The 9,802-nt window shown below is 50.4% G+C and overlaps 1 protein-coding gene across 5 annotated transcripts in view; it reads right to left on the bottom strand.

Moving 5' to 3' along the window:
• Positions 1-7,336: 7,336 nt before the first annotated feature.
• Positions 7,337-9,802, bottom strand: part of TM9SF4 (transmembrane 9 superfamily member 4) — a 55,090-nt gene continuing 52,624 nt past the window's right edge. For all 5 annotated transcript variants that reach the window (XR_014073792.1, XM_081559575.1, XM_081559577.1 and 2 more), the window contains one exon: positions 7,337-9,320. Coding sequence is in view for 4 of the 5 variants with exons in the window: in XM_081559575.1 (XP_081415701.1) it covers positions 9,171-9,320 (150 nt within the window). In the remaining variant the exon portion in view is untranslated. The remainder of the gene's footprint in view (positions 9,321-9,802) is intronic.

Here is a 9,802-nt window from a genome sequence, read left to right as displayed (position 1 = left end):
TTCTAGGCTGGTGTGGATAGCAGAGGAGAGGGTGTGAGCCCCTTATATGTCTCTCCTACCTGTCCCATTTTCAGGAAGTTGTGGAATTGTTGGAAGAAGAGTTTTCAGAAAGTTAGGACTGGGCAGATAGTTAAGTCCTAATCATCATCATATCATGTATGGGGGTTATACATCATGTATGGGATGTATCATGGGAGGTATACATCATTGCCTCCCATACCAAACTTTTTTCTTCTCCACAGTGTTCCTCCTCTCTCTTCCACCTTGCAGTCCCTGTGGACTCAAGGCCACTGTGCATAGGCTTCTCTGCTCTCCATCAAAGAACTTCCACCTTCCTCTTGTGGCCCCTCTCACTTTTGCCCTCAGTACTCAACAAGTTTTCTTGCAATAAACGATTAATTCTCTTTTGACTTGTGGGGCTCCCTTGCTGCAGACAGCACAGCTCTTGCCCAACTGAACCTCACCCCTGCTTCATCTCAGTTCTGCATGGGCTTCGCTCTTCCCGCTCGTGGAAGGGAGGCTGCTCAGGGACCACCAGTATGGGGCCCTCTTGAGACACTTCCACTCTGATTCAGAAACACACTTCTACCTCTTTACTGTTAACTCCTACAAATGGCAGCCAGCAGTTTCTGAGCACTTCTCTCAGCAGGTGCCTCATACTGGCTTCTGGCTTCTTCACTAGGGTTTCAGGACAGACTACAAAGGAACTGCCTCAGCCTCTTCCCAGTTCTCCCCATCCCCCTCCTGTCTAGAAATCACTTTGGTTTATCATCAGGAACTGAGCAGGTCCAAGACCCACGCTTCTGCTTCAGCACAGGCCAGTACTCTTTCTTTGAGGTGAAAGCCTTAAAATGTAGCTTCCTGGCCCTTGATTGGAAGCAATGTGGAGTGAATAAACATGTTTTCATTTAGGCAGGCTAGCTTGGGATACCTTTTTTTAAAAAAAAAAAAAAAAGACAAAACCAGATATAAAGATGTCTGGCAAGATTAGAATCAGACTAGGTGATTTGCTTCTAAAAATTAGCTTCAGTGAGTCCCAGGGACTAATTAAGGTTTACTTTTAAAAGCGTCCACCTTGGTACGCAGCCACCTTCTGCATGCTATGCATGTTATTGGGACTCGTATATAGGAAATGGTATGTGAGGACCCAGTTGGGACTCAGTGCCGCCATTGTCCTTGTCGTCTCTGACCGTCATCACTAGACCCAGCAACCCTCACCCCTCCTTGCTACCTTTTCTGCACCTTTTGTTTACAGAGGTAAAGGGGCCTCTGGCTATGAAATATAAAGTCTCGGACTGTTAGAGGAATCCCTTCTCTGCCTGCTCTTTCCTGTCCCTTCTTTGAATTCTCTCCCCCATTAGTGATGCTGGGAAACTCATAGGACAGGCAAAGCAACTTCAAAACCTTGTAACTTGGGGCCTTGCCCCTCCTCCCCTCTTCTTCCTTCCAGTCCTGTTCCTCCTGTTCTTTCTTCAATGCCCTTCCCCCCCACAAAGAATTTTCCTATCACTGTGAACTTTGCTGGTGCAGAGGAACATCTGCCTTTACCTTTTTTTTTGGACTGTAGATACCCAGCAATTTCTTAAACCTCCCTTTCCAAAATTAAAAAAGAAAGAAAAAAAGTCCTTACTGATCTGTTGTTCAAAGGATAAGAATAGCTTTATCCTACTCAGTACCAAACCGACTTCATTACCTTTACTGAGGCCATGAGAGCCTAGGGGTTTCTGCCCAGGACAGGAGCCATGGCATGTTGGCAGAGACCAAACAGGGACCAGGAAAAGGGGTGAAGTCCCCTTCGCCACCGCCTCCAACCTCTGTCAGCGATGAGCTGCCCTGAACAATGGCAGGCACCTCCCACTCTGCACAGAAGCTAGTCAGGGTTGAGTGCAGTCCTGGGGGGCCAGGGGGTACCATGCCAGCTGGGTCAGCTCAGAGGATCTGCACATCTTGGGAGAGGGGAGAGGGACAATGAGTTTTTTCCCCATAACCTTTTACAGATGGCATTTTGTTCATGGAAATCTGGGAAGCAGGTGTGATTCCCTTTTTGCTCGTAGATATTGTCTTAAGTTGAACTTCTACTGCCCTAAACTTTCCCCTAGTAGCCCTTTAAGTCCCTACGCCTCCTTCTTTTTGGTAGCTGTTTTCTCCAGCCCCCCTCCATCTCCCGTCTTATCTAGGAGCTATTTTTAAGCACGACTTTTTTAACAGTTTATATTGTACAGGATCAATATTTTGCTTTTTAACAAGGATATTTATGTAATAAGAAGCTTTGCCTTAGGCAGGTGTTGGCCAGAAAGTCCAGATTCCTCTGGGACCCCACCCTGGCCTCTCCTGGAGCTCTGAACCTGCTGTGGAAGGAACTGGCTGTGACCTTACCACTGGAAAGTAGGGTCTGGCGAGGGAAAGGGGTGTACTGGTTCTGACAGGAGGAGGATCCACCATGGTAATCAAGTGCCTCTGTGGAGAGGTTTGAAAAGAAATGTTCTAGTTCAATTTCTTCAGATGTTCGCCTACTTCCTTAGCAGATTCTCCCCATAATGCACCTCTCCAACTCTCACCATTTGGCACTGGAACTCCTGAAACACCACTTCTCATACACCCCCCTCCCTCTCTCCCAGTGGTCAAGGCTTTGGAGCCACTCTTTCATAATACCAGATTATTTAAAGAGAGAAAAATACAAGACAAAACCTTCTAGCACTTTGTAAACACAGTGAATAACCTCTTGAGTATTTTTGGCTTTATATAAAACAAGGTTTTTAATTGTAAAATATAAGTGCCATTAGAAAATGCACAGGGCCTATCTTTGTTAAAGTAGATTTTTCAATGTTTTACAGAAATTACATTTTCAAAAAAAAAGTTTTTATAATGAAGTTGTTTATTAAAAACTTCTGAATGATGTGTTTGGAAGTTGTGAACCTGTCTCATTGGGAAGGGGTTGAAGAGAACCTGAGGAAGAAATGGAGTCTAGACATCTTTAGCATCCAAGGGGATGGTGGGTATAATAGAGCAGACAGTAAGAACCCTTCACATTAGCACCTACGAACTCTGTGCTTTGAAATGAAAGATCTTTGAGGTAAGTGGCATCATGCCATCACTTAATAATCTTGGATGCAAGAATCAGAAAAAATGAAATGGACTCAATGAAATTTCATATCATTGCAAATGCCAGATAGAATGCAGTCCTGACGTTAGTATTCGTTCAGCAACTCAGACATAGTAGGCCTTAGCATTCCTGTTTCTGCCATATTTGTGCAGTTGTGACCATATTCAGGCCCTTGCATGTGGCTTGTCCCTTTATTGAAGCATGCTGCCGCGATTCCAGTCATTCTTACACAGTGCTGACCAGGAACGGAAAGGGACCCTTTCCAGGCTCTCTAAGGAGAGAGGAGTCCTTTTATTCACAGAAGCCCTGTAAGCATCTGTCTTACTCGCCTTGATGGTGTTCTGTGCCATCCCCAAGCCAGTCACTGTGGACCAGTGGTGACAAGACTGAGCCAAGGGGAGGAATGTTTTCTCAAAGGAACTTTGGGGGTACTGTTAGAATGAGGAATGGATGCTGGTTGTCCAAGAAAAGAACGTCATCCATGGCTCAAGGTACATAGCTGGTCAGTGACAGAGCTAGGACCTGACCTTGCCCACACTTGTGCCTACCCATGTGGTTCAGACAGATTCTTGAAAGGAGTCATGGCTTCACCTGCTGTTGGTTGGCCAGTCCATCGAAGGCGGTCATCATTGTTCTGAGCCCCATCCCTTGTACTGAGTGAGATCCTCCCATCCGGGGCTCAGACTGAGCTTGCTTTTCTGTGGTCTGCTTCATAGCGAAGCAGTGCAAATCACTCCAGAGTCCAGCCCAAGACTTTATGGGGACATTCCATGTTAATGTGTGTTAACAAGTGTTTTATGTACAAAGGCAGTGGGCTGGCCCTTCATCTCTTCAGCCTGTGACTTGAGTAACTCCATCCCAATGGGTCAGACCTCTGCTAGGGCCCCAAAGACATCCACTTTGCCATCCAGGAGCTGCATTCCTGGGAGTGGGTCTGGCGGCTCAAAGCCATCTTTTCCATTGGATAGGAAGAAGCTGAAGGCTTTCTGGAGGAGGTGGCAAGGACTTCCAGGTGAGGGGGTGGAGTATTAGGTGTACTGACCACCATGGGGCACAAGTTGGGGAGCTGAGATAACAGGACTGCAGGCATGTGCAGGTTTAGGGTTGCAGGCACTGGTCCACCCAGGCTCTTACTATCCAGGCACAGGCCCTGCACTTCAGACTAGAGTTCACATTTGTAAAATGGAACAGAACAAGGGGTAGCCCCCAGTCCTAGAAGGAGGTAAAGCAATGTTCAGCGCACCAGCCCATGAGGATCCAGCTCTTGGAGGGCAACCAGGCAGAGACCCACTTGCTCCCTGGTTGGCTGATTCTGAGAACTTGCCTTGTCCCTTATTCTTCCACTTCAACTTTGTTTCTTCCTTTTTCCACAAATATTTTGAGCACCTCCGTGTGCCCGACAACTACTATACAGGTTTCAGTCTGGTCAGACCGAAGGATACCTCTTGAGTCCTTTGCATTTGCCTGAGTAATTTATCATCTGCAAAGCTACCCCAAGGCCACGGTAGAGTGTGGGCACCAAGCAACTCCCACCTGTCCACCGCAGGTGGGAAAATTACTGCTTGGCATGGTGGCTCTGATGGAAGGTTCTATCTGGGTCCCTGTTCAGAGCTGTTCTGTGCTTGCTACACCCCTGCACATCACCCCCTTTCCACCCCCGACTCCTAGTTCTTCTGTCTGGGTGCCTGCAGTCGCAGCCCCCTGCCCCTCCACCGGGTCCCTCGCCCCTCATTAGCTAGGGAACCCCTGTGAATCACATCCGAAAAGGGGTGGGGGCGCAAGGGGGCGGGGCGAGCCCCGTAGGAGAAGACCGCGCCTCTCTGCCTCCAGCAAGCGGTCCGGTGGGATCGCCGCCAGCCGCCCAGCCGTCTCTCGCGCGGAATCCGCTGCGTCGCCCCAAGCCCCAAGCCCCTCCAGGCTCGAGGCTCCTGCAGGTTATGGCGGACGAGGGTTTGGGGGGCCTGGAAACCGCCGCTCGCCGGGTCCCCGCGTCTGGGGCCCGAGAGGCTGGGGAACGCGGGCACCCAAGACCCCACAGCCCGCCCTGGGGCCGCCCCGCCTGTCCGGGAGCGCCAGCAGGAGGCCTCCGCGGCCACTGACCTGAGCTCGGAAAACCGGCCTTGTCGGGGACGGCGCCCCAGCAATCTGTCGCACAGAAGGGTGGGGGGTTCGAGCTGGAGCCGGCGGGAAGGCCGAGGAAGTGACGACTGAGAAAGAAGGGCGCCATCTTCATGGAGGAGGCGGAGGTGGGGGGCGCGTGGGGAAGTAGGCGGTGGTAGAGGCGGTGAAGGTGGCGGAGAAGCTGCTGGGGGAGGAGAAGCTAGAAGTGGGAGCGGAGGCGCAGGAAGGCCTGGGGCCCCTGAACTTGGTGGCAGGTGAACCCGCTGGAAGCCGTCAAGTGGGAGCAGGAGGCCGTGAGTGCCCAGGCAGACAGGGCCTACCTACGACTGGAGCGCAGCTCTGGGAGCACGCACCAGTTGCACCTGGTCCCAAGGAGCTACATCATCCAGAATATTTCTGGCTTCTGGGTCACTGCCTTCCTGATAGGCTAGAGGCCACGATTACAAAGGACATAAGGAAACTTGGGTTGGTAAATGTGTTCACTCTCTTGATTGTGGTAATGGCTTCATGGTGTGTATATTTGTCAAAACATGGGACTTCCCTGATGACCCAGTGGTTAAGACTGTGCTTCCACTGCAAGGGGTTGCAAGTTTGATCACTAGTTGGGGAAATACGATCCCACATGCCACACAGCATGACCAAATATATATATATATGTTTGTGTGTGTGCAAACGTTATCAAGTTGTGTAGTTTCTGTTAATTATGATTAAAAATATAAACATAAATAAACACAGTTTTAAAAAGGCAGCTATAGAAGTGGTTGGAAGAACGGGTTTTGGAGGCTGGCTTCTTCAATTGAGTACTACTACAGCTTTCACCTGCCATGGGATGGCCCAGCAGTCAACCTTAACACTGGAGCTTGTAACTTCCTCTGTAAAAGGAGGCTAATAACAGAACATGCCTCAGAGGATCATATTCAAGATTAAATGAGCTAACATATGGAAAGTGTCCGCAGTGTCTGGAACACAGAAGTATCCCATGAATGGCAACCAGCACCTTTTTCACTGGTTTGGCATTAAGACTGGGTGGACCTAACAGGCAACTATTGTTTTTGTTTGCCGTGCATCCCTTACTGTGGAGAATCGTTGTTTCCTTATCACCCATTCCATGTGACTTTGGTGGGCAGAAATTCACAGTATCCAATATCCTTGGAGTATGCAGCCTGTTAATAGTACTCAGTCCCCCTAGATGTAGTGATTGGTCCAAGATGTACAAACAATAATCCCAGCTGGGCCCCTTAAAGACTTTTCCTGGGATTTCTCTATGTTGAATATACTAACATAATGGGAAGTCTTTTTCTTCTGGGCTTTCTTAACTGGCTGGCTAATGTAGGCCTTGGGCTTCCCTGGTGGCTCAGATGGTAAAGAATCTGCCTGCAATGCAGGAGACCTGGGTTTGATCCCTGGGTTGAGAAGATCCCCTGGAGGAGCGCATGGCAACCCAGTCAGTATTCCTGCCTGGAGAATCCCCATGGACAGAGGAGCCTGGTGGGCTATGATCCATAGGGCCACAAAGAGTTAGACACGACTGAGTGACTAGACACAGCACAATGTAGGCCTAGATTGATCTATGCCATGCTCTCCCAGCCTCCTACAGAGGAAGGAAGACTGTTGACAATGGGATAAAATGTTACAGAGAAAAGCAGAGTGGAGACAGGGAGAATCTTAAGGCTATCTTTTGTGCCCCTGGATCTATCCAGACCTGAAGCCAAACCACTCTTTTCCTTGATGACTTATGCGCTAATCAGTCCTTGGTGCTTGGGGCAGTGTGACCTGTTTCTATTGCCTGACACTGAAGGAGTCTCATGTGACAGGTGAAGTGAGTGAGCAGCAAACTATTAGAGCTGGGAATCCTTTAAAAACCAGGTCTCACTGCTACCAAAGCTCACACTTACTTGCCATTTCCTACCTGGGGGGCCAGAGGGGCATGCTGAGTGATTCAGTATGGAGGGGCTGGGCAGGTGGGAGAGGCTTTGAACGTGCACCAGGCAGGGCAGCAGAAAGCCTGATGTGAGACTTGAGCTTTAAGGGAAACCACTCAGCTCAACCCACTGGGAGAAATCTGTGTCACCTCAGACCTGTAACCCTTGCGAGAGAGTCAAGAGACATGACAACAGGACAATGACATATTTATTTACAATTGGACCAAAAAAAGGCATACAGGCGTCTTGTAATTAAAAAAAAAGGTGATGATTAATTTAAAAAAAAAGGTGATGATTAAAAAAGTCAGAAAAATTGATGTCTGAACTGTTTATGAGGAGTCTGTTTACCCACTCCCCCCCAAAAGAGAATCTCTTAGGGAAAAAAATTCAAGATGTGAATGAACAAGACTCCATTATCATACTCTACTGCTTGGGTTCCCTTTCCTCCAACCTGATTCTTGGTGGACGCCGCTTGGTACTGCGGAGTCACTGTGAGGCAAGGTTGAGAAGATCACTGGTTTGACTGGTGGAGCTGGTGAGGGCTGCTGGGAGAATCTGGGGGTGGGGTGAGGCGGGTATGTTCCTAGTTTAGCTAGCATCCTGAGCTTTGACTTGTGGTGGGGGTCCTAATGGGGCTGGAGCAAAGGTGAGTGGCTGTTACTTAAACCCTAACCCTAGGGTGGGTTTGGTCTCTTGCAACTTGAGAGCAAAGGTCTGTGACAGGCATGGGGGAGGGCAGGGGTTAGGAAGAGGGGGTGCTGATGAAGAAGCCAGGCATCCGTGTCAGCTCCTCTTTCTAACTTAGGAGGCTCCTTGCTTGTTCCTGGGACTCAGGGAAGGAATGACACAACTTACTTTCCACCTTCCTTCTTGCAAGTAGTGTTCTGGGTGTTCCCCAAAGGAGGCAAGAGCTCAGACAGGAAGTGGAGGGGCGGGGTCTGGCTACAAGAGCTGTGTATGGGCACTGAGGTTGGGGGATGTCAGGGAGAGAATGCCTCTTCCCAGCCACCTAAAGAGGAGATCTGAGGTCTCCAAGCCTTGTGCTGCCCTGGAAGCGGGGGAGGAGAGGGCCTCCCACCAGCACACACTGCAAAGAGCAGCACACCCTCCCCCCAACCCAGGAAGGGACTGAGGAGCAATCTGAGCGGTGAGGACCCTCATCCAGACAGACATGTGAATGCTTGGTTTGGCTCTGGAAATACTTGGCCCCAGATCCAGGGTTTCTTGGCACAAAAGACAGTTCATTGCAAGTCTCTTCTCTGGTCCAGCAAACTCCTGCTGCTCTGAGCAGGGGCGATTCCTGCTGTCCTGGGGCACTTGGTACCCAGTACTTCTGGGGGATTTCCTTGGCTCAACCAAGATCTGGGCTTGCTCCCAGTGACAAGATGACGAGAGGCCTGGTGGGGAGCCCTGCTTTGAGCAGCCCTGGGAGGAGGCTAGGGAGGAGGGAATAGGGGGTGGAAGGGGCTGGAAGAGGCTGGTTGGCACTGAGGATGCGAGTCCGGGCTGAGCTGTGCTTTGTTGCAGCATCAATGGCGAGGATGGGCAGTGAGAGGCTCAGAAACCTCCCTGAAGCCCCGGCGTTTCCTCTTCCAGTTAGTCGTGGGGTAGCCAACAGCCCTGAGGAACTGAGGTGGAGACAGTGACCAGAACCCAATGTCTCAGTGGATTTATCCATCCTGGATCCATTTGTTAAAAAAAACTAAGGGAAAAAACCCCAAACCAAAAATATACCTGAATAAACAGGTCCGAGAGTTCCTGCTGGAGGGAACTTCCTTAGCACTGAAGAAAAACAACCCACAAAAAACTCATCCCCCATAGAACTGCAATAAGATGATGAAGAAAAATGCAAGATTTATCTACAGGCCTTCCCGCCCCCCACGCAGCCCCGGGATCCAGGAACACTGTGCCAGGAGTTACATTCCAAACGAGCAGGAGTTGTTTTATTTTACATGCCTGCAGTTCCCTGTGCGGGGCGGCTTCCTGTCCGTGGATGGAGTGGGCCAGACCATGGTCCACCCTCATCAGTCTATCTTCACAGCAGCGTAGATCTTGCGGACAAACATGTAGGCTGCATAGAAGCCGATGGTGCCCGTGAGGAGCCAGAAGGACAGGACCATGAGGGCCGTGTAGCCAAAGTAGAGGAGAGAGGGAATGAACTCAACGATGTCCAGCTGGGGTGCGAACGGGGAGAGAAGGGGGACACTCTCAGTGCCAGCCTGCTGTGGCCACCCAGGTGTCCCCCGACCTTCGCAGGGACCTCATGGGCAGGCAGAGAGGGGCAGGTGGGGCGCGCAGCCAGGGTGAACCTTCATCAGCACCAGGGTCCGTGCTCCGCCTTGGATGCTCACAACCACTATGGTGGGTTATTAACCCATTTTACAGAGGAGCTGGGATTTGAACCTGGAGTCAGAAGGCTAGCAGCCCAAGGCCCAAATCCACTGACCAGGCCATTCCTTGTCGGGGTAGGAGTCTTCCTGGGGAAGGGCCTGGGAGCTCACTGGGAGATGGGGCTGACCTCAGGGCCCACTGCCAGAATGACGAAGGCAGGAAAGGCCACAGCTGTCACTTCCCCACCCTCCATGTCCCCAGAACAGTGCAGTGAGACTCGTGGATGGCTGGAGCACAGAAGTCAGGGGAGGAGAGAGGAGTTCAC

This window comes from Giraffa tippelskirchi, chromosome 13 (genome assembly GCF_054371585.1).
Source record: "Giraffa tippelskirchi isolate mGirTip1 chromosome 13, T2T-mGirTip1v1.2.pri, whole genome shotgun sequence".
Classification (NCBI taxonomy): Eukaryota; Metazoa; Chordata; class Mammalia; order Artiodactyla; family Giraffidae; genus Giraffa; species Giraffa tippelskirchi.
This window is presented reverse-complemented; position numbering and strand designations above follow the sequence as displayed.